The sequence below is a fragment of the Nuphar pumila genome, chromosome 5 (assembly GCF_984573655.1).
Source record: "Nuphar pumila chromosome 5, dmNupPumi1.hap1.1, whole genome shotgun sequence".
Taxonomy (NCBI): Eukaryota; Viridiplantae; Streptophyta; class Magnoliopsida; order Nymphaeales; family Nymphaeaceae; genus Nuphar; species Nuphar pumila.
The window spans coordinates 110,605,109-110,630,804 of NC_143253.1; the positions used below are offsets into that span (position 1 = coordinate 110,605,109).

The 25,696-nt window shown below is 38.2% G+C and overlaps 1 protein-coding gene across 1 annotated transcript in view; it reads left to right on the forward strand.

Moving 5' to 3' along the window:
- The first annotated feature begins 2,793 nt into the window (after positions 1 to 2,793).
- Positions 2,794 to 25,696, forward strand: part of LOC149838108 (small GTPase LIP1-like) — a 34,798-nt gene continuing 11,895 nt past the window's right edge. Inside the window, exons 1-5 of the mRNA XM_090007588.1 lie at positions 2,794 to 3,066; positions 12,922 to 13,040; positions 14,533 to 14,624; positions 14,716 to 14,857; positions 24,582 to 24,883. Of these exons, the coding sequence (XP_089863714.1) occupies positions 12,953 to 13,040; positions 14,533 to 14,624; positions 14,716 to 14,857; positions 24,582 to 24,883 (624 nt within the window). The 5' untranslated portion in view covers positions 2,794 to 3,066; positions 12,922 to 12,952. The remainder of the gene's footprint in view (positions 3,067 to 12,921; positions 13,041 to 14,532; positions 14,625 to 14,715; positions 14,858 to 24,581; positions 24,884 to 25,696) is intronic.

The following is a 25,696-nucleotide window of genomic DNA, read 5'->3' on the forward strand; positions in this document are numbered from 1 at the left end:
GTATATCTTCCTTTTTAATCCATTCAAATATAGTTAGTGTATACAGATCTACAGGTCGCATCAATATTTTCATACCCAAAGTTACAGGGCGTGTATTGAAGCATTTTACATCATGTTCAAGCTCATTCTATCTAAGACCGTCTACAAATAATTCATATTTTTCATGAAACAGAACATTGTTAAACATGAATACATGGTTTTCTTCAGTGTGACATGCATAAATTCAGCTCTTTGTGTGCTTATCATACATGTACAAAAGTATTGTCTCCCACATGCCAATGCCCACTTCTCTTTTTCTACATATAAATTTTGTAACCACAAACAGTCTTCAAGGTCGTATATCTGAATCATTGTCCCTCAATCAAACATAAATGTGACATCGTCTACGCTCTCAAGTACACACCTTAAATTTTTTTTGTCAAACCCTGTCTTCTAATTAAATATGTGTCTTATGTTCTTTGCTGCATTTTGAAAGATATGCCACAAACATAGGCGATGATATGCATCTGACCATACATGAGACACTGCAACCGCAATTGCGTGATCACCATCTATAAGTATAGCTTCAGGTTGCTTCCCATTCATTACTTGTGTAAATACTCTGAACAACCACTCAAAGCTTTTCTTGGTCTGGTCATAAAAAAAATTGCCGCCTAATATACAACTCTGTGAGTGATGGTTCACTCCAACAAACTGCGCAAATGGCCACTGTTTAGTATTAATCTTCAATGTCATATAAAAAATAAGCACATCATTGAAGCATTCATAATCAATTCTTGACTTTGAATCTGCCCAAAACATATTCACAGCATATTCATCTTCATCTAGTTGTGTTGCACAAAAAAAATCATACTGAAAGGGGATAAATTGAGCCTCAAGGACTGTCCTCATGATGATAATGAAAAGTCTCAGATAACGACTATCTCATATACTTTAGCAGTTGGGATTTTGCAGTACACGTAGACTTGCACACAACTTGTTATCACATTTATTGTGAGAATGCTTGGTAGATATCAGTCAAATTCAGGCATTGCGCACTGGAAGGCAAAAAAAAATGTCATGCGCTATTTGCAAGGAACGAAGGACTATATATTGACCTATAGAAAGGCTGATCACCTAGAGGTCATTGGATACTCTGATGCGGATTTAGGAGGATGTCTTAACAGTAGAAAGTCTACTACTGGATATACCGTCGTTTTCCTTTTTTTGAATGAAAGATATTTTTGTCCTTTTCTCGAACTGTCGTTTCATGGCGAGAATAGCAGGAAAAGATACTTAAGTCTTTGCAACCACACCAGACTCTGGTGCTAAGTGATGCCGACACACACGGGAACACGAGCCCCACGTGCTTATATACATGGCACTCATTCGGACCCCCGATCATGCACTGTAGCAAACAATGCATCTTCAGGGGAGAACACACAACACCCTCCCAAGTAGGGATGGCAGTGGACCGGAGGAAAGAGGGCCCCTGCCCCGCCTCACCCCGTTTGGACTAGGGATGAAGGGGTATGAAACTGGGATGGAGGTTAAAATCCATTCCCGTTCGGGGATGGAGGCGGTGATGGACTTACACTTTTCCCCGCCCCGCCCCGTCCCCTCCACGATCCCCGCCTAGCCCCGCCCCATCCCCAGTCATTTTTAAGGATGGCAATAGACTACGAGGAAACAGGGCCCCACCCCGCCTCATCTTCGTTTGAACCAGGGATGGAGGACATGAAACATAGATGAAGGCAAGGGTGGAGGTTAAAATCCATCCCCGTGCGGGGATGGAGGTTCTAATCTTGAGACGGGGCGGGGGTGGAGACCCTGGCCCCTGCATCGGTCCATTGCCATCCCTACTCTCTAGAGAAAGGAAACCAAAAACACTGTTTCAGGAGTGGTACGTTTTATTAATATTTTATTTTTTCTTGAGTTAACTTGATTTGCCATGTGGAGCAATCCTGGAGAGCAAACCCATGGTCAGGATTGTCAAATGAGAGTTGATCTCATTTGACAAATAACCTGACAAATGTGTTATGATTGAAGGGAGGTGAATCTCCAGTGGGTATCTCCAGTGGGTATTGTAGAAGAGTTGTTTTCACCCACAAGAATGAAGGGGATGGTAAAGGGCTGAGAAAGGGGTAAAAAAGTCATTTTATGTCAAGAAACCATACCGAAGTTGAAGCACAAGAGTTGGGGGTTAGGGATGGCAGTGGACCGGGGGAAAGCGTGGCCCCGCCCCGCCTCGCCCCGTTTGGACCGGGGATGAAGGGTATGAAACGAGGATGGAGGCGGGAACGAAGGTTAAAATCCATCCCCGTCCGGGGGTGGAGGCGCGGATGGACGTGCACTTTTCCCCGCCCCGTCCCCGCCTCATCCCAACCCCAAACCCGCCCCGACCACTTTTCCCCGCAATATCCCCGCCCTGCCTCATCCCCGTTTGAACCGGGGATGGAGGACATGAAACAGGGATGAAGGCGGGGATGGAGGATAAAATCCATTCCCCGCGGGATGGAGGCGGGGGTGGAGGATAAAATCTTGAGGCGGGGCGGGGGTGGAGACCTTGTCCCCCGCCCCGCCCCACTGCCATCCCTATTGGGGGTGACTCGGTGAGCGGGTCTTTGAGAATTACTTTCTAAACCTAGCATCCTTTTCTAATATTTCAAACGTGAGGTCTGTATTTATAAATAGGTCAAAGGTTGGCCGGGTATTTGTAAAAGTTGAGCGGGTATTTTGAGCTTTTCCAAGCTTAACACGGTTCCCCTGTCTCTCTCGCTCGCTCGCGCGCGCGCGCCTCCCTTCTCCTCTCCGGCGACGACCAACCGCCTCCCGCAGCAGTGTCGAAGGCGACGACTTAGCCGAGCCTCATCATTCCTCGTCGTCTGATCTGGAGACACAGCCGACCCAGCAGAGCTCGCCCCCCCCTCCTCTTCATCAGATCGGGCGTCACCCACCTGAACAGAGTCTCCTCCCTTCTGGCAGCACCCACCCAGGCGAGCTCGCTCTCCCCTGGGTCCGATCCGGCGACCCATCCTCTCCCTCAGCGTCACCCACGCCATTGCCCAGAAGAAAATAGGGTCCCTGGTAAGCAATCGGGAACAACTTTCTCGTTCAGTGTAATTTTTTTTTGGAGATTACATTCTTCATCACCCGAATCCCAAACACTGAAACGCTTTAACTACTTTTCCTATTTGAGTCCTTTCTCTTAAGGTGCCCTAGAGGGTTTGAAACGATGATCGAACTGATCCAACTGTGGGGGTTTATTTCTGGGGATACATAGGTTTTCCTAAAAAACTTGGGAAATATTGGTATTTTGGAACACATGTTGGTGAATTTGCTCTGTTTCAACAAAATTTTTTGTGTAACCTTCAGTTTCAGCGCCTATTCTCCATATTCTTGTACCTTAAAAATAACAAAACTGCCATTAAAGGTCACATTGTGAACCGATTTGTGCCTTGAATAGGACAACAAGAAGGGGCGATAGGAAGTCATTAGAGCGGCAGCAAGACTTAAAATGAAGATTCGGCTCATTCCACCCCCCAATATGCATAGCTACGGTTAGGTTCCTGGCCCCCTTCCCATGGCTCAGTGGTTCTAGCTGTAGAGACTTGGCACCATTTTAAAAGGCAATTAACATCAAACGACATCTCAGTAATGTAAGGATATTTCTTTGGATAGCAGGCAGTACGTATGGTTCAAGCTGCATAAAAAGAATAGAGGAGGATTAGTGCTTAAAACAGTTGATATAAAGAACACACAGCATTCCTGTCGGAGGACACCAAGGAATCTTGATCTATAGAAATCAATGGTTTACATCACACCTTGTTATCTATAAGCACCTCTAGCATATAATTGTTACAAAGGAATCTTTGGTCAGCCTGCAGAAGTGCAACACCCAAGGTCAATGCGGCTGAAGTTTTTGAAAAGCACTGCTACAATTGTTACACTAAATGTACCCACTTTAAGAGATTATACCATATAGGAAGAATTCTAGAGAAGAAGCAAGCAATTCTTCACCTTGTAGTACCAAATTTGTTTGAAAACTATAATATATAAGCTACAAAGACATACATGATTACTTAATCATAAGAAATAATGAAATACAAAGAGTTCTAAGTATTGTAAAACAAACAATAGTGTAGAAGAGACATCTCTAGTTCACACTCCGGTTCACATATTTCCAGTTAGCATATTCTAGTGGCCCATATATATATATATATATATAGTCGGCCCCACTTATATAATTTTTCTGGTTCCCCCATGCCAATCATGTTATCAAACTTTTGTAAAGGAATTTTTCACAATAAACCAAGAAAGAATATTGACATACATAAAATTCTCTAAATATAAAATATAATATAATCAAATTTCTGATTTTAAAAGTGTTAATATAATGATATTATATATTTCAATAAAATTATAATGACTTTAATACAACAGCAACAACAACAACAACTACGCCCTCATCCCAAAACAATTGGGGTCGGCGAAATTTATATAATGACTTTAATGTCGCAATAAAATCCTAATATCTTATATATGCGATATTCTAAAAATATTGAGCTTTTAAATATTTTATTAGATTTGGAAAGCCATATCATGAAATTGTGATACTTTCGAAATATTGTCCACATGCGTGACTAGGTGAAACTCAAGCTCTATGAAATGTGACTTACCTAGAATCTAGAATTTAGTGGAACTCCAGTCTTGCCGAATCCAATAACCACAAAATCTGTGGATCAAATTCTTTACCAATCTTTGCCATTTATGTCATGGTGCAAGGTCACGGATGACATGACCCTTTGAAAGGAATCATCACCATTCTGCCACAAGTATTGGGACACACGGGTCCAATTGGTGGTTAGGTCAAATTATCATGATTGAAGTGTCTCAGGTCCGTGAGGTTCTCTCAGCTTGCCTATCAAAACGAAATTAAGTACTAGGATATACGAGGGTATGCTGCAAATCTGGCACCAGATTTGCAGAGAAATTCTACCAAACTATGAATTATATACGAATATCTAACTTTATTTGGAAAAAACTGGAAATAACGAAAATGCAAGAAATTATTTGAAATAAAGGAAAGGTAACTGATATATCAAATCACATTCAACTGCCTAACTATGAAAAGATTTCATCATTAAATAGATAAACATTTCTTAATTCTAAATCAAACAAACTACCTATTATGATAACCTTTTAAAAAGATTAAAACTTATCCTAAAATATGGATCAGACATAATGATCCAGTATCCAAACACAAAATATACAAATGTCCAAATACAAATACTCAAATAACAAAAAAAAAAAAAACTAAAATAAATCCAAATGGACTCTGCTAGACCTAGATCTTTTTGCTTCGCTTCTGCATGCATCAGGCTATGGCTGCAGATGGATCGAATATGGTTGGATATCCTATCTGAATATTATTTTCATATTTAGATCCTTCAAGTAAAATCTGAATGTGCATTCGGGTTGGATTCGGATCTCTTTAATTGGATTGCTTTCAAATTTGGGTTGGATTCTCTCTTCAATCGGATTACTTTCGAACTCGGGTGGATTCAGATTAGTGTTTTAATTTGGATCTATAATTGATCTGAATCAAAATCTGTTCCATTTACATTTTTTACATGTAAATAGCTCATTTTTTTTTTGGATCTAGTATTATCACTTGTATTTTCGATTAGAATTCAACCTTACTTCCTCATATCTAATTCGGATCCAGATTCGGATTTACTCTTTGCATTTTGAATTCAGATCTATAGAATCCGACCTGAATCCAACCCGTTTGCACCCCTATATGAGGGTCTAATGAGACGTTTGGAACATAATCTCACACTGTCATAACTGAGGAGTCTGAATCTCTTGAGCGTTATCTCTTGGCTTGACTATTAGAAAAAAAAAAATTATTAGGACACATGTTTTTACCTAGCTGAATGAGATGAACTTGAAGTATTCAAGCTTGGCTCATTCTTGTGACGAGCCAAAGGGGTTTGAGCTCATAATCTGCCCAAGTTAAACGAGCCGAGTTTGAGCTGGCTTGTTTATAGAAAAAATACATTGTTTTAGAGCTGGAAGAAACAAGAATATAAAAAATTACATGTAAAATATATCAAAATACATTTCTTACTACCTAAGGAGCTTATATGAATCGAGCCGAGCTGAATACCTATTCATATTCAGCTTGCCAAGCCTATTTTACAAGTTTGAACAAGCTCTTTATGGCCAAACATGAGCTGAGCCACTAACTGCTCAGCTTGTTTGCCAGCCCTAGTCTCAGGTTTGAATTCCAAGGAGTTATCCCCAGCTTGCCAATAAAAAAAGAACCCCCCCCCCCCCGAAGAAATTGGATCAAGAATTCAGCTCCCATCTTGATCATAGTTTTTGGTATAAAAGTAGATGGCCGGATCAAGTGCAAATTATAATCCATAAGTTCTAATAAAAATACTTTGAATGAGATAACTGGATGGTTAAGTTGTATTATCATACACAAATGGTCTAAAGTTTAAATTCCATGAGGATTATGCCTTAGTTGGCGTATTAAAAAAAAAATATGAACAAGTACCAATATACTATAATCAAATCCAGATCTAAATCTTGTATGGTAATACTGAATCTTATGAACAACGTTGAAAACATGTTTTACATATAAAAGGAACAAAAGGTTTGGACTTGATTTCAATATGAATATAGATTCAACAGAAAATGCGGATCCTAATCCAAGAAGTGACCGATTATATAGGCCTGACCATGATACGAAAACATTTTCAGTTGCATCTCCAAAAATAATGTCAGATCAGGATTGATAGTCTTTCTGAACCCTATCCATTTGCAATCTTTGCAGATTCAAGAGAGTGGTTCAATATCCACATATCTTAGGGTGTGTCTAATTACCTTGGATCTAAAGATCCAAGGCAATTTGAGATGTCAAAGATGCACATACTGTAGGGGTTTTGAAGATCTCAGATCTTCAATCTAAAAAAAACTTATTTTCTTGATTTGATGAATCAGCTATGTCACCTGGGTACGTGTGCGAGTGTGGGTACGGGTACAGAGGGTACAACATGGCAATTACAAAAAATGTGGGTATGGGGATGCAGCTATATATATATATATATTAAATATCACATAAATACAAAATAAATTCAGAATAAACTGAATATAATCTAAATATATATGATATATCTAAAATATATATTATATATTGAAAATATAAAGTTATAAACTGAAAATATAAAGTTATAAATTAAAAATTTATAGGACATGCAAAATGGCATGTTCGGTACCCGGCCCCGTGTTGACACTGGTACACCACCTAAAATGGCATGTCCCAGTAACATGGTGGATTCGGCATGGTGCTCATGCCAGATCCTACATGGAAAGTTAAGATCCAATGCATTCAAAGGTGCCCTTAGTGCCCACTAGGGCTCCATTCATTTGATAAAGGTTACTTATGAACATCACCAAGTTGGCGGGACGTCATGAGTTCGAAACCCACAAGGGTTGTCCTTTACCGCAAGGTCAAAGCTGGGTGTACTCCTTAGTGGACAGGGAGGATACCTCAAGGGTTTTACCAACCAGAAGCCAGCCAATGTGCTGTCGTGATGGGGGGGGGGGGTGCTGGGGAGATTTTCCCTTGGCCTAGCCAAAAAAGGTTCCATACATGCCGAAGATTCCTAACAAGTAAAGTGTCCAGGTACTGTCATGTGCTAATAAAGTTTTCTTGATTCCTTTAATAGCTTGGAGTTCATAATTTTTGCTGCTTGCATTATGTTGGTTTTGAGTCTTTTGACCCATTTGTTTACTATGTTAATAATATCTTTAATTAAGTTAGATCCATTTTGACCTTATTTGGTCATACATGGTCTAAACTGATAGATCTGGATGGAGTCATGGTAAAAAATCTATGGATCTGATCTGCCATGATCCATGATAATGATGTGGTCTAGCCTCTACAATCCACTCTCAAGGGGTCTTAACAGAGTTCACTGGATATTGTATAGATCCATGGCCGTTTGAATTGATTATGGACCTTCCCATTGGATTCATCTTAAAAACAGGTCGGATCGAGATTTGGTTGAAGCATGCCCAATCAGATCCTTTATCTATAACCCAAAGAAAAACCCTTTGAACCAGAACCAGGATCCAAAATTCTGCATGCACCTGTCTGCTTGCATCGGACAATATTGGATGCTTAAAATCAGTAATTGGATTGATTTTCATTAGGAATCAGTCTGGATCTAAATATATCAGATGCAATGTGTTCTGGATCCTGTCAGGAGCTATGTAACTTGTTCCCAATCTGATATGTTGATACTTCAACCAGTCAGAGTTTCAACCAGGATTTGATCCGGATCCAATTCAAATTATGACATTTGAGTGGAACTTATTCAAATCCGTGTTGTATTCAGAACAAATTCGTTCAGGTCTAGTTGGATCCAAATCAGAATCAGAATCAGGTAAACATATGTGATTGGATCCTGGTCTAAATGAGGTCCAACTCCCCGTTTTACGTCTTTCACATGAAAATTGATAGACTTTAATCAATTTTAGTCAGATCTAGTACCAAGGCGCTCAGATTATGCCCAGATATGGGATTTCATTATGTGATCTGAGTCAAATTTGGATCCATAACTGGACCTACTCTTTATAGTGTGATACAATGTCAGGTTGAACATGATCAACTCATATCCGGCCCGTTTGCATCCCTATCACCGACGTAGTTTGGTGGATGACAAAAAAGGTGTTCCACATGATTGAGTCATATATGCAAATTATGAGGGGCAAAGTAGGACCAAGATTACGGACCACTAGCTATTGAAGTTTTGCAAATGATTTGGAGGAAAATAATATTTAAAAGTTTGGCACTTTACAGTTTACACAAAGTTCCTTATAAATTATAATTAATCAATTTGAGATGCAAATGGGTCGGGTACAGTTTGGATCCAGGTGTTACCTAATCAAACCAAATCAGAGATCTTGCTAGATGAGATCCGATTGAGGCTTGAGCTCCCACTCGGGTTTGAAGCTTCCCAACCAAATTCTAACCCATTTAACACGCTACCTTATACATCCAAGTTAATTTATTAAATCTGGAAATGAAAAAACTTTCAAAACATTGTACCAATTGCCTGGTCAGGTCCAGTATGGATCTACCCATCTTGAATAGATGGATTCATAAGGGTCAGATATCCAAATTAAGACCATTTGGTTTCTCTCTACATTATTAGGGTTGCAAATGGATAAGATGTGTGTTGGATCATGCTGATCCAAATCCATAATAGTGAGTCCAAGACTCCAAATCCTAAATAGATCCAATGGTCTGGATTTGATTGTAGACCTGAATATTGCACCACCAGATATGGAGTTTGAAAACATTTAGGCTCTATTTGAGAACCGGTGTTGGAGGGATTTGCAAGGAGTCCGGACAAATACAAAAACTGGACTTCAAGGGAAATGGATTTCAAAGGAGTTGTGGATTTCCTCTATTGTTTGAAAGCATAACTCTTTCAAGGATTTAGGCTTTCAACTCCTCTTGTAGGTGAGTGTAGTTGTAAGCTTCTTGACTGCACCATTATTACAGTCAATAATGGGGTAAAATAGGTGAATATAAAATTTACTTAGGTAAATGGGGTAAAAAAGAGAGTGTTATAGAAATCTAAGTAAGAGTCGTGATAATGAGAATTTGGAGAAGTATATGATAGCAAAGAAGGAAGCTAAAAAAGTTGTTCGAAACGCGAGGGCTAAGGTATATAAGGAGGTTTATGACAAGTTGGATACCAAAGAAGGCGAGAAGGATATTTATAGGCTTGCAAAGATGAGAGATAGGAAATCGAAGGATTTGAGTATGGTTAGATGTATCAAAGATGAAACGCAAAGGGTTTTAGTCAAAGATGAGGAGATTAAGGAGAGATGGAAAAATTATTTTGATAAGCTATTTAATGATAGTCATGCTCAAGATCTTGGAGACTTCTCCATTCCTTTTCATGAGATAAATCGTGACTTCATGCGCAAGATTCAAAAGAAAGAAATTGCAGAGGCTTTGAAGAAAATGAAATCAAGAAGGGCAGTTGGCCCAGATGGTATACCTATCGAGGCTTGGAAATGCTTGGGAGAGAAAGGTTTAGAATGGTTGACAAATCTTTTTAACTTGATTTGGCGAACAAATAAGATGCCTAATGAGTGGAGGAAGAGTACTTTGGTGCCTTTATATAAGAATAAGGGTGATATACAAGATTGCACAAACTATCGTGGTATAAAACTCATGAGTCATACTATGAAACTTTGGGAGAGGGTGATTGAGTCTAGGTTGAGGAAGGTTGTCATGATATCGGAGAATCAATTTGGTTTTATGCCTGGAAGATCAACTATGGAAGCTATACATCTTCTTAGACAACTTATTGAAAGATATAGAGAGAGGAACAAAGATTTGCATATGGTTTTTATTGATTTAGAGAAGGCATACGATAGAGTACCTAGGGACGTTCTCTGGTGGACAATGATGAAGAAAGGTGTTTCTCTCAAGTACATTAGTATAATTAAAGATATGTATGAAGGAGTAGTAACCAATGTCCGCACTTGTGGAGGGGTGACAACCAATTTTCCGATAACGGTTGGGTTACATCAAGGATCTGCTTTAAGCCCTTTCCTATTTGCGATAGTGATGGATGAGCTTACGAGATCAATTCAAGAAAATGTACCGTGGTGTATGTTGTTTGCTGATGATATTGTTTTGATTGATGAGTCTAGAGCTGGGGTTAATGCTAAGTTAGAATTATGGAGACAGACATTGGAAGCTAGAGGTTTTAAGTTGAGTAAGAGTAAGACTGAATATATGGAATGTCGGTTTAGTAAGCAACGAAGTAGTGATGGGAGTGTAGTGAAGCTTGGTGAGCAAGATATACCGGTGAATGATTATTTCAAATATTTGGGATCCATCATTCAAAAGTATGGAGAAATTGATGGAGATGTAAATCATAGGATAAAGGTTGGGTGGATGAAATGGAAAAGTGCTACTGGAGTGCTGTGCGATCGTAGAATGCCATTGCGGTTGAAGGGAAAGTTTTATAGGACGACTATTAGACCCGCTTTACTATATGGTACGGAATGTTGGGCTGCCAAGAGACATCATATTCAAAAAATGAGTGTAGCTGAGATGCGGATGCTTAGATGGATGTGTGGAAATACAATAAAAGATAAGATTCGGAACGAAGAGATACGTAAGAAGGTAGGTGTTGCACCCATTGAAAATAAGATGCGAGAGAATCGTTTACGGTGGTTTGGACATATTCAGCGAAGGCCTAATGATGCTCCAGTTAGAAGGTTGGAGAAATGGGAAAATATATTAGTTAAAAGAGGTCGGGGTAGGCCTAGGAAGACTTGGATGGAGATGATAGGAAAGGATATGAATGCTTTGAACCTCACCGAGGACATGGCGTTGGATAGAAATGATTGGAGGAAAAGGATTCATGTGGAAGACCCAAAATGAATTTCTTTTTTGGTTCATATCGCTGACCCCAATTGTTTTGGGATGAAGGCGTAGTTGTTGTTGTTGTTTAAATGGGGTAAAAAATTTGAACCATCAAAAATTCAGGAACCCTTCAGAATCCTTGTGAGTCAAGGAGTTGTAAATACCTCATCTTTATTAGAGGAGTTGAAATTTGAAATTTCTAGTATTTGGAGTTGGTTGATTCCTAGACGACATTTACGCTTCCCTCCACTTCCCTCTGCCAAACACAATCCAAATCTGTTTAAACCCTGCCACATCATGTAACCGTCTGCGATACCCTCCCAGCTCCTTCGATACCCTTCTCCCAAATAGAGCCTTATGGAGTGTTTGATTGGGAAGGGTAATACCCCCAACGCCCCTCATTTCGCTCCCCGACCCTTCTCTCTCTTCTCATTGATGACGTTGTCCCTGACGATGATCCTCCAACAACGACCTTTTGGAGGTACACTCTCTCTGTCTTCGAAAACCACAATTCTCTCTCTGTGGTGGATTCGTAAGGATTAGGCTTTTAGGTTAGGGCTTTGTTTTTTCTTGCAGTTTAGGGTTTAGATTAAGGTGGCCATTGGGCTGGGTTACCTGTCTGGCTTCGGGTACCCGACCCAAATCGGCTCGGACTGCACTTTGCAGCCCAAGCTCGAATAAAGTCGGGCCTGGCCTGGCCCAATTAGATAATCGGGCCGGGTTCATGTGCAAAATGCGAGTTCTCATTGTGGGTAGGTGTGAGTTCTTGTAGTGGGTGATTTAGGTAAATTCCTCATTCGGGATTCTCCATTGTCTGGCTTTTGCTTGCTTATTTGTTTGTGGCAATTGAATCTAAAATTGGCTTTCATATGAATGAAGGACTGCTATTTGTTATTGGTAGTTGTTGGTGATTTTGTTATTTTAGAGAGTTAATTGTGCTATTAATGGAGTTATCGGCTTTTCTGTTTCATAATTCTTGTTGAAAATGCTCCAACTTGCATAAGAATATGTTAGGATTGTCAAATATTCAATGATGGTATCGGGATTTCCTTTCCCTTGTATGTTTAACAAAAAATTATTTATGCATAGTGCTTGTTTTTGCATCCATAATGGAGTAATATACTGAAAGATGATATCATCATTTAGTTGTATGAATAAGAGACTTAGTTTTTTGTTATCATTGGTAGTGTGTGATCAGTTTCATTGTTGTGAGATAATAATTTGTCTATTTTTTTCATGAAGTTATCTTTTCTGTTATGTAATTCTTGCTGAAAATGCTGCAACTTGGATGCAAATATGTTATGGTTGAATATTCAATGAAAGGATTGGGTTCTCCTTCTCCTTGTATGTTTATGGTGCTTGTTATGTTATCCATAATGGAGTAAAGTAAATACATTAATAGAACAAATGCACCATATAATCATATAAATAGAACTAATGATTTTCTTGTTGATATGATTAATTCATAGTTCACGAGTAGGTGGATTTTGTGTTGGGAAGATGTTTTGGAGGGAGAGAGAGAGGGAGAAGGAGCAGAACGGCATCCCTCCTTGTGGGCAGGTGCGAGTTCTTGTCGTGGGTGATTCAGGTAAATTCCTCATTAGGGAACCTGCATTGTCTGTTTTTTGTTTGCTTATTTATTTGTGGCAATTGAATGTAAAGTTGGTTTTCATCCGAATGAAGGACTGCTATTTGTTATTGGTAGTTGGTGATTTGGTTATTTTGGAGAGTTTATTGTGTGATTAATGGAGTTATTGGCTTTTCTGTTTCGGAATTTTTGTTGAAAATGCTCTAACTTGCATAAGAATATGTTAGGATTGTCGGGATTTCCTTGTGGGCGAATTTTTATAATGTTAAATAAAATTTTAATTCATGTGGGCGATTTTTTATAATATTCAGATTATTTCATATTCTTTTATGATAAATTAAAACTTTGAATCATATTTGGCAATTTTTTATGATATTCAGATTCCCTTATAAATTCTTTTAGAATTTTTCTTCTGAAGGTAGTGTATATCTTTTGGGTTTCTAGGTGATGCCTAAGTGCCCAGAGTACGACCGCCTACAGCTTTTGACTGAATAGATGGTGGCTGCATCTCATTGTGTGTTGTTTCTTCTTGGTAATGTGTGCACTGTAGCACTTGCTTTCTACTGATGCTTGCATTATCAATGATTGTTGGTTGAAAGTTGTAAGTAGATAAAAGTAACAAGTAGTACTAAAATTGTATGCTATATAATTTCCTAGACTCATTTTGGAAAATAACCAGATACTCATAACCAGAATTGTATCGTTAATTCATATAATGTTAAAAAGGAGTATGGATTATTATTGTGTAATATAATATGCATCAGCAGTATTATGAACTGTTTTGCATTGTACATTCAGTGCAATCTAGGGAAGGAGTTTTAGGATATAAAGGTTTGGTTGTCATATTCCTCATACTTTTCTTTCTACTATATGTTATGCACAAGAAAACATGTTGGATTCCGTGCTGCTTGGATAAATAAGATACTATTAATAGTAAAAAACTACATTGTGAAATTTCTTTTATTTCTATTTTTACATATTGTCCCTAATAAGGGGAGAGTAAATAGCTAATCTAGCACCTTTCTCATCTTTGCTTCTAGGTGTGTTTCAGGAAACTAATACTCCACAAGGGTTTGCTATTATGCAATAATGGTAAAGAAAAATGTAATGCCTCGCCATCTAATGCCTGGTTTTCAGGCTACATATTCTTCATATTGTTCTTATATTCCAGTCATGGGCCTTGTGCCAATTGTTATGAGCCTGAGATGGCAATGCCCTTCCAGGCCTTCTCTTTACACTTTCGCGTACAAATACTCGAACCTTTGATATAGTGTTTCACTGTAATATCGTGTTACTTGAATCCTGGATATGTAATGTTTCCATGTTATTTCAAGAGTTTCATTTACCATGTTGGGTAACTCTTATAACACCAAAACTTTTGCATGGTTTATCTGATGCTCATGATCTTTGGCTATTATCTTTAAGCTTCTGCTTATTGTTTGCTTTGATTTTCCAAAGTTCCTAAACAGACACTCTGAAATTCTTTTGGCAGGTGTAGGGAAAACTTCTCTTGTTCACCTAATAGTTAAAGGTTCTTCCATTTCTCACCCTCGACAGACAGTTGGGTGTGCAGTTGATGTTAAGGTGATTATTTAGTTTATAAATGTGAAGTATGAACTATGTTTTAAGCTTTGGACTCTTTACCAAGTTAATTTTCTTTGACTTGCATATCCAGCACATCACATATGGAAGTTCTGGCAGCTCTTCCAGTAGTATAAGTGGAAATGGTGAAAGGGACTTCTTTGTTGAACTGTGGGATGTGTCAGGACATGAACGATACAAAGACTGTCGCTCCCTTTTCTATGCACAAATCAATGGTGAGAGATTGCTTAAATTCTTCTTCTGATAGCTGCTTAAATTATGTAATAAACCATTTGGCATGTGATTTTTACTTTTTGGGCAGTTGATTCTTTATTTTTCTGTACCTTAAAGAGTTATTTAGTAATTTAGCGCATTCTTTCTTGTAGATAGTAGGGGCATAGGGTGGGATTTGCTTGATTAGATCAGCACATGCTAACTATGGTGTTTATTTTTTTTTTTGTGTTTACATGATCTACAGAGCAATAAGAACATGCTGGCTGTTAAGTGTCATCTTCAGACAAAATTTCTGCTTTTTTTTCGGATTTATTGGATCTACAATTTTATCTTTTTATCATATTTTAAACATTTTAGATTACGTAACGTCATAAAAAGTTTGTTCTGTAATTTCGATGCAAATTGCTGGTGCCCTGTATTGTCTTATCTTCAAGTGCTTGTTTTTTCTGTCTTCCTAAATCTACTTGCTGATAAAGGTTGCATCTGGTTAGTATAACAAATATTATAAACTTCTAGTTAAACAAGTGTTTGATGCTAAAAAGCAGCAAATGGGTTGCAATTTTATCACATTGTTTGAGCCATTTAGAAGTTCCAAAGCAAAGGGCAGTGGTCCCATCGTAGGTGGAGCATTTGTTTTGTATGTTCTGTTAATTCAGTTCAATATATGATTATATATTGTATTTAGTTTATTATTTCATATATTCTTTAACTTTTTTTGTTTCTTTTTGTCCATTGATTATGTGGTTGGTCCTTGCTAAGCCCTTAATTGTCAAAAGCGGCGCCTAGGCGCAGCCCCACCGCTTGGGCTTATGGGTTTGGGAAGTGGGGCCCTTTTTTCCTGACTAGGTGCTGTGTAGGTTGCGGGGACACATATGTCATTTTCTTAAATTTTGTTGGGCTGAAAATGGATCAGATATTTGATCCATATTTGAATCCATGTTTTTATTTCAGATTCGGATTCAGTTCTGCCCTGCGTCCAACCCATTTTCATCCCTATTAGGGCAAACATAAACGGGGAAGGGCTAGCCCTTTCCCCTTTTTGCTCTCTCTCTCGCGTGCATGCGGGGGTCATGGCTGCGAGAAGAAGAACCCTTCCAGAGAGAGAGAGAGAGAGAGAGAGAGAGAGAGAGAGAGAGAGAGAGAGAGAGAGAGAGAGTTCTTATTCTCGCGGCCATGACCCCAGAGCTCTCCTTCGGGTCGTGGTTGCAAGAAGACCATATACAATTTTTTTCCTTCCTTTTTTTTCTCTTCTTCGTTTCTTCTTCCTCTTGCTCTTCTTTTCTTTTTTTTCCACCATCTTCTTCTTTCTGTTCTGTTCTTTTTCCTTCCTTTTTTTTTCCTTCTCTTTTTTTACTTCCTCCTCTGAACTCACACCCGAGTCTACCCTCTTATTTTTTCCTTTGAGCTTCTTTTTTTTTTTCTTCTTCCTCCTTCACTGTAACGACCCCAACTCGTACCCGTTAAAAAGTGACAATTTTTTTTTAAACATTTGTGAAAACTTTCCTAAAGACCCTGGGCCTTTATAGTTATACCACGTTCACAACTACAAGGGATCTTACATTACCATCGGCGAAAGCAAACCAATTTCATTAATTAAAATTATATAGTCTGAAGACATATGCAAATGAATATAACTAAAGCAAAATGTAGAGCTATGCTGTCCCTAAAAGAATCTGTCAAGTAGTGGTGTAACTCTCGTAGCTCTTCGCAATAGCAGTTGTCCTTACTGGACCTCAGAGACTTTGAAAAACACAAAAGTAGGGGTGTTAGAATTAAAGATTCTGCGTAAAAGTCCCTCTAATGAATCATAAGTAAAAAGAACAAAAATAGGATTCATGCAACATTTTAGAGGGATGCAACTATAACAAATTTATAATGCAATTAACCATTCATGAATTAGGGAACAATTGTTAAGCAAGAGAGAACAATTGTTAAAGTATATGAAACATCAATTAAGCAATAGAAAACATGTATCATGCAATAGAAAACAAATATCATGCAATCATTAATTTAACACAAAGAAACAAGTAAATATGCATGATCTAATGCATAACAGGAATATGCAGGATTTTAGTGCACATGCATGAATAAATTATTATCTTTTATAAGAGTTTTTTTTATATGCATGTATCTATTAAATGCAAATAAACTTTAGTTCATCGTTCTATTACCATTGCCTGCCGATACTCAAAACGGGTAAACAAATTTCCGAGGTCAAGTTAGGTTCTCAGTTGTAGCTTAACACAATTTGTATTTTATTACTGGGTTCCACACTTAGCCTTCGACCGATATCAGGAATCAACACCATCAATCAGAATATTAGAAATCAACATTCACTGATGCCACTTTCTTGGTTTACCAAAAACAACACTTGTGTCTACACACCACCCCCAGACAAAGTGGCGGAATCTTCCTAAAACCGTGGCCGGGAGGTGAACTACCTGGTTGGGTTTAGGGGCACAACAATGCACACAGAGTTTTAGTATCCCCACGGTTTCTCGAAACCACAAGTTCAGGATTCCCACATGAAAGAAGGAACATCCAGTTAACGTAAATTATACTGTTCTCTTCTTTTATCTTTTTTATTATTTCAATTTCTTTATTTTACAAATCAACATGCAAAACCAACACCATACGTTTCACAAATCAACATGCTAAACTCATCATAGAACCACAACCCGTAGCAACATAAAATAGTGCAATTAGAATAATAATGTCAAGTTTGATTTTTGCGATGCATGAAAACAACTAAACAAGGAGCAACACATGCTCAGGGCTCACATAACCTACGATGATACACTTTTGATCATCGATACAGTCTAAAGCAAAAATGTCACTTATGCATTCATGTCAAATGCTTTTCAATGCACATTCATTTATGCTAATCAAGGATGTACATAAATAACCAATTTCACATGCATATAATCACATGATTGCAAAGATACATATTTATTTTCATGATTCATCTCATGCTCAATATGCAACCATACATGTGATCATGCCAATGCACAAAAAAAATCCAAATTTCAGGATTTACATGTTTATTTCATGCATACATATGTAAACAACATTTTATAAATCCAATCATGCATAACCAAAATTCTTTTTGCCATTTTGGCAAGCTCGGAATACAACACACATACCCACCGAGTCCAACCCATATTGCCCGTACACGGGGACAGAGAATACATTCAAATATCTTCATGAAAACATGCATAACAGTCTGGTAACCATCTTACAAAATTCTGCACATGTACAGTCCTGTAAAACTGCATATAATGCATGCATAAATTCCTTCATTTAGATGCATGAAAACTAAACTTTTAACGTTAGTAAATCGGGAAGTAACATGGCGCTTCACATGTGCGAATCTAGACATAATTGTGGGGCATTTAACATGTATGAATCTGAACATGTCTAAACATGAACAATAAATTTGTACATGTAAACAGGTGAATTCAAAACATGCACAAGAACATGTAATTCTAATCATACATGTAATTCTGGTTATACACAAGAGCATGTAAATCTGGACCTTAGAAAAATTTCCTAGAATCTGCTCGGAAAATTTTCTGTTTTTGTGATTCCTGACAGAATGTGAATCTGTCCAGCCCGTACCATTTTTTTTTTTGCAGATCTGCCCAGTGTTGATCTTTATTTAATTTATTTCTTTTTTGTTCACACTCTTCCCATAAAAAAATATATTTTTTTCTTTCTCTTTGGTAGATAAAGAGATCCGCCCCTTTGATAGTGCTGCCCAGCCAACAGTCGGCTGGGCTTAACCATACAAGTGGTTGCCTAGCCGACACTTGGCTGGGTCCACTATACACGCTTTCATTTTTTTTTCTTCAGACATTCAGCCCATATTCATACACATTTTTTTTCTGTGCTCCGCCCAACCGGGTTCGGCTGAGCCTGCCAAACTGTTTTTTTTTGAAAGGCAAGCTGGGGTTAGAAAGGCCCCACCAATTAATATTTTCAACATACCACTGGGTGGGGTTTGGACCTCCAACATCCCGGCACATGGAGACGTGCACTGACAGCTCCTACAGCCACGCGGAGACGTCCCAGCACATGGAGACGTGCACTGACAGTTCCTACAGCCACGCAGAGCCCCTTGGTGCTTCTTATATATATATATATATTTAAAGGCAAGCTGGGCTGTGGCAGACCCCTATTAGTTATACAACACACCACTTATCAGGGCCTGAAACGTACCAGCAGGGTGGCACACCCTACTGGTCACCTGAAAGGAAGGAAAAGTGTCAGGCTGACTCCAGCCTGCCGCGCCTTATAAGGTGGCGTGCTACTTTCGTTGCGAGAAACCAGCAGTAATGGTAATGCAAGGCACTTTGCGTGCATTCAGATTTATTATCGGACAAGACTTCTCCCTATTTTAGGGATACAAACACTAAGTTTGACAAAAAACATGAGTTCTAGCCAGTACAGTTTCCTTAAGAAGCCACCTCGGAAACACATCCTCTGAATATTATGTGAATAGAAAATAAAATTTACACTTGCAGGGAGAGGATAAAACTCATGGTTACTGAAATGGCCCAAGTAGAGAAATGTTTCATAATGTATTATACAAATAGCTACAGATCAAGAATAAGAACCACAAATAATTCACTACGCATGTATAGTTTAACCCAGTCATGAAGCAAAAGAACATGGCCTCATGAAAGCCGGGACACTCTCAACCTTAACCCCATGCGCATTCACATCCAGGCTCAGCGTTAGCAGATCAGGCCAGTGGCTTATTATGGCGTCTTTCTTTTTTTTCGTTTGCAGGCACCTGGCCTAGCCCCAGCCGAACCAGGTTCAGCCTAGCCCTAGCCGAACCAGGTTCAGCTGGGCCTGACAGGTCCCGTACCAGCCCAACTGAAAACCATTTTTTTTAATTAATGGGTTCAAATCTGAGCCGAACTAGGTTCAGTGGAGAAAGGATTTTAGATTTTGGTTTGTCCTATGATATGATCTTAACAAACACTTGGTTTAGGAAGAGGGAGTCTCGTCTAACAAACACTTGGTTTAGGAAGAGGGAGTCTCGTCTAGTAACATTTAAAAGTGGGGTTAATACGAGTCAGATGGATTTTTTCCTACTTAGAAAGAGAGATAGGGGTTGTTGCATCGATTGTAAGGTTATATCGAGAGAAAGTGTAGCTACACAACATAGATTCTTAATTTTAGATCTTAGAATTAGAAAATGCCGCAAAAGGGATAGACATATGATAGATCCTACAATTAAGTGGTGGGCACTCAAAGGAGCTAAACAAGGAATGTTTGTAGAGCAGGTAGTTAAGGAAGCTGATTGGTGTCTCGAGGAGGATTCAGAATCAATGTGGAATAAGATAGCGGGTGACATGAGAAAGGTGGTTAAGGAGGTATTGGGTGAGTCTAAAGGCGGTGCACCGCTAGGTAAGGATACATCATGGTGGAACGAGGATGTCAAATTAACTATTAAGGTTAAAAGAGAGTGTTATAGAAATCTAAGAGTCGTGATAATGAGAATTTTGAGAAGTATATGATAACAAAGAAGGAAGCTAAAAAAGTAGTTTGAAATGCGAGGGATAAGGTATATAAGGAGGTTTATGACAAGTTGGATACCAAAGAGGGTGAGAAGGATATTTATAGGCTTGCAAAGATGAGAAATAAGAAATCGAGGGATCTGGGTATGGTTAGATGTATCAAAGATGAAACGCAAAGGGTTTTAGTCAAAGATGAGGAGATTAAGGAGAGATGTAAAGACTATTTTGATAAGCTATTTAATGGAAGTCATGCTCAGGATCTTGGAGACTTCTCCATTTCTTTTCATGAGATGAATCATGACTTCATGCGTAAGATTCAAAAGAAAGAAATTGCAAAGGCTTTGAAGAAAATGAAATCAAGAAGGGCAGTTGGCCTAAACGGTATACCTATCGAGGCTTGAAAATGCTTGTGTGAGAAAGGTTTAGAATGGTTGACAAATCTTTTTAACAAGATTTGACGGACAAATAAGACTCCTAATGAGTGGAGGAAGAGTACTTTGGTGCCTCTATATAAGAATAAGGGTGATATACATTGCACAAACTATCGTGGTATAAAACTCATGAGTCATACTATGAAACTTTGGGAGAGGGTGATTGAGTATAGGTTGAGGAAGATTGTCATGGTATCGGAGAATCAATTTGGTTTTATGCCTGAAAGATCAACTATGGAAGCTATACATCTTCTTAAACAACTTATTGAGGGATATAGAGAGAGGAACAAAGATTTGCATATAGTTTTTATTGATTTGGAGAAGGCATACGATAGAGTACCTAGGGATGTTCTCTGGTGGACAATGATGAAGAAAGGTGTTTCTCTCAAGTACATTAGTATAATTAAAGATATGTACGAAGGAGAAGTAACCAATGTCCGCACCTGTGGAGGGGTGACAACCAATTTTTCTATAACGGTTGGGTTACATCAAGGATTTTCATTAAGCCCTTTCCTATTTGCTATAGTGATGGATGAGCTTACGAGATCAATTCAAGAAAATGTGCCATGGTATATGTTGTTTGTTGATGATATTGTTTTGATTGATGAGTCTAGAGATGGGGTTAATGCTAAGTTAGAATTATGGAGACAGACATTGGAAGCAAGAGGTTTTAAGTTGATTAAGAGTAAGACAAAATATATGGAATGTCGGTTTAGTAAGCAACGAAGTAGTGATGGGAGTGTAGTGAAGCTTGTTGAGCACGAAATACCGGTGGATGACTGTTTCAAATATTTGGGATCTATCATTCAAAAGTATGGAGAAATTGATGGAGATGTAAATCATTGGATAACGGTTGGGTGAATGAAATGAAAAAATGCAAGTGCGATCGTAGAATGCCATTGCGGTTGAAGGAAACGTTTTATAGGACGACAATTAGGCCCGCTTTACTATATGGTACGGAATGTTGGGCTGTCAGGAGACATTATATTCAAAAAATGAGTGTAGCTGAGATGCGTATGCTTAGATGGATGTGTGGAAATACAATAAAAGATAAGATTCGAAACGAGGAGATACGTAAGAAGGTAGGCGTTGCATCCATTGAAAATAAGATGAGAGAGAATCGTTTACGGTGGTTTGGACATATTCGGCGAAGGCCTAAGGATGCTCCAGTTAGAAGGATGGAGAAATGGGAAAATATATTAGTTAAAAGAGGTCGGGGTAGGCCTAAGAAGACTTGGATGGAGATGATAGGAAATGATATGAATGCTTTGAACCTCACCGAGGACATGGCATTAGATAGAAATGATTGAAGGAGAAGGATTCATGTGGAAGACCCAGAATGATTTTCTTTTTTGGTTCATATCGTCGACCCCAATTGTTTTGGGATGAAGGCGTAGTTGTTGTTGTTCAGATCTGAGCCCAGCCGACTGGGTCGGTTGGGGCTCAGACCCCACCTTGACAGAGCTCAGCCGACCCAGTCGGCTGGTCTAACCCACTGCCAAGTGCCAACAACAGAATATATATATATATATATATATACTGTATAAGAAAAAAAAAATCTGAACAGGGGCCCAGTCCCAGCCGACTGTCCAGACTGGGACTGGACAACTGACCATCTCGCCCCGAACAAAAAGCACAAAAATCCAGATTTTTTTTCTTCTTTTTAACTGAATATATATATATATATATTCTTCCATGGATCAGGTTCGATTTTTAAGAACTACGGTCCCTTGTCCATCTGTCCGGATACATCCCATTGTCCAACGGATAGATCTATCCAGAACGGACAGGGGCTCAGATCTGCCCATCTTCACGATGGCCAGATCTGTCCAGATTTATCTGCTGAACACATGGGACAGATCTGTCCATGGAGACATACATATATATATATATGTATTTATATCCATGAAAACACACAAACATACATGCAGAAATAATATGAAAATAAAAATACATATTCTAGACTTGTTTAAATTAATTTTCATGGATTAAAAGGTGAACAACTAACAAAGAATGAATGGCTCCTTACAAAAGTATTGCCTAAAGTATATTTATGCCCTTTTTCTCATTCGAAACAAGAGAGAACACCCGTACCTTGTTGACGTTCGAAAAGGAAGATGGGTGAAACGTCGGATGGTTAGAGAGGAAGATGATCTTCTCTTCTTCTTTCTCCTTCTCTCTTTTCCTCTCTCTTTCTTTCTTTTTTTTTTTGACCTTTTTATAGAAAAATAGGCCTTTATCCTTCCAATCCCTTCTAATGTGGGTTGGAGAGAGGACTTCCCCATTTGGGAGTCCCTCTCCACCCTCTTTCCATTTTTTTTGAAATTCTTTTATGTTGACTTTTTTTTCATTCTTTCCTAATTCATGTAATCTTTCTTCTTTCTAGACTTCTCTACTCTTAACCTTTCTTAAACTAGTAAGAACTCTTCTAAGGTGTCCTAATTAGTTGGCAAATTATGAAATACTAAATTAATTATATTTATTTAATTATTAGTAATTAAATATCCAGAAACTTTCAGAGGGTACCTTATCCCTCTGGGAGTCTTTTTAACTCTAGTTAACTTCAATTTAAATATAAAAATTGAATTTAAAGTTGTATTTTCGTTGGGTATGGATTTTGGATCTGGATCCTGATCCAAGATCCAAATCTGTATCCAAAATCCATTTGGATCCTGGGCTGGATAAATTCCTAATTATTATGGGTCTTGGACTGAGTCCAAATCCATATTAATTTGGATCCACTGGATTTGATCCAGTTCGATCCTAATCCAGACCCAACCCATCGAGGCGATCCTTTTTAGAAAAAAATGCGATTTTCGGGCCAACCGTAGCCTGAGTTCGAAAAAGTAAAATACCATTATACTCAAAATTTCAAGACACATCTAACAATATATAACTTGAATTTTGCCTCTAAAATTCGCCTGAATTTAACCCAATTTTTGCTCGAATTTTGCTTGAATTTAAAGGTAAAAAAAAACTTTTTCTCACCTTTTCATTTGCTCATTTAGGCCTTGTCGATGAGACCTGGACCAAACCCAGACTCAAAGGACATACACCTATCACATGGTTTTACCGTTTTTTCTCCTATACCTAGCCAAATTTTTGAAATCTCGAATTTGACTAAGTATGAAAATACACGATATTATATTCACCCCTCCACTCGGTTATATATATATATTCAGTGTTTTCACATATACATAATATATAATTTGATTCTCAGTTATATAATCAGTGTTTATATATATATATATTCAAATTATTTCTATTTATGTTCAATGTTATGCAATTATATTATGCTGAATTACACACTTATACTTCATTCATAGGCACAATCATATGTTTGTTACTTTAATTTAACAATTTATTGTGTTATTTCTACTTTTTTCAACAATTTTTTGTTTGGTTCTGCCTAGGCCTTGACTAGGCCTTTTAGAGGTCTTTCTCCTAGGCTCCGCCTACCGCTTTTGACAACTAAGGCTACACCTTTCCGTAGTTCATATCTAAAGTCTTCAAAAGATTATAGAAGTTTTACTTCTTCCATTCTGTTGCCTTCTTCTGCCTTTTGTTTTTTTGCATTATGCATTTCAATCTTGCAGGCAAACAGTGCACCTTCCAGGAAAAAGTAAGCAAAGAAGAGGGGAAAAGATGGATCCATTGAGGAAGATGCTCTTAGTGTTTCTAGAGCTAGGATGTGCTTTTTCTTTTGCATTGTTGGGTTTATGCATGCCAGACAAAGGTTCTTTTTCTTACATGATTTTCATGTGCAGGTGTTATATTTGTTCATGATCTCTCACAACGAAGGACCAAAGCAAGATTGCAAAAGTGGGCAGTGGAAGTTGCCACGACAGGGACATTTTCAGCTCCCCTTGGTTCTGGAGGACCTGGTGGCCTTCCTGTCCCATACATTGTAATTGGAAACAAAGTTGACATTGCTGGTGAGGGATCAAAGGGCAGCAGTGGGAATTTAGTTGATGTTGCTCGCCACTGGGTTGAGAAACAAGGGTTGCTTCCATCAAGCGAGGAGCTACCTCTGACAGAAGGCTTTCCTGGAAGTGGTGGACTTCTTGCTGTAAGTATCTTGTCCCCTTTTAACTTATTTATTCACACTATTTGAACATGTAATGTCTGAGATAAGACATTGATATATATTTGTAAAGAAAATGTATGCACAGCTCAGTTTCTCTGGCCATGGTGATATTGTTAAATTATATTACCTAAACCTTGTAATATTATATATTTTATATATATAAAGAATGATACATATACATATATGATATATATGCATATGTATCTATCCACTTATATATATATAAAATATATATATTTCCTTATTTTAGCCATAGGGGTAGTTTAGTCATTTCCATAGTTTTATGCACATTCATGAAAGATATTATAATCTTTTTTATTTTCTTATTTTCTTTTCTTTCTATTTTTATTTTTTAAATTTTTTATCTTTTGCTTTTGTACCAAAAGGTACCTTGGGGGCCCCACTCAAATAGACGTTGGGCCCCTCCAATGGTAACATTTGTGACCGTTGGAGGGGCTCCAACGTCTATGAGTGGAGCCCCTCCAAGGCTCCTTTCTTGTTGTTATAAATAAGGGTTCTCCCCTTGTAACTCTCAAGGCTTTGGGTCAAAGCCTATGTGATTTAATAAAGTTTTTCATTTTTTTTATGCATTAGTGCATTTGTGAGATATTGTGGGTTGTGCTTTTGTGCACAAGTGTTTTTATTGTGCATTTGTGCACTTGTTTTCCATCAAGAACATCGTGTCTTGATCGTAGTGTCTTTTTGATGATACTTTCACATGGTATCAAAGCAAGGTTGAAGAAAGAAAATCGTGTGGTTCCTCACCTTTTTCGAGTGCCTCGAAAAAACGTGCCC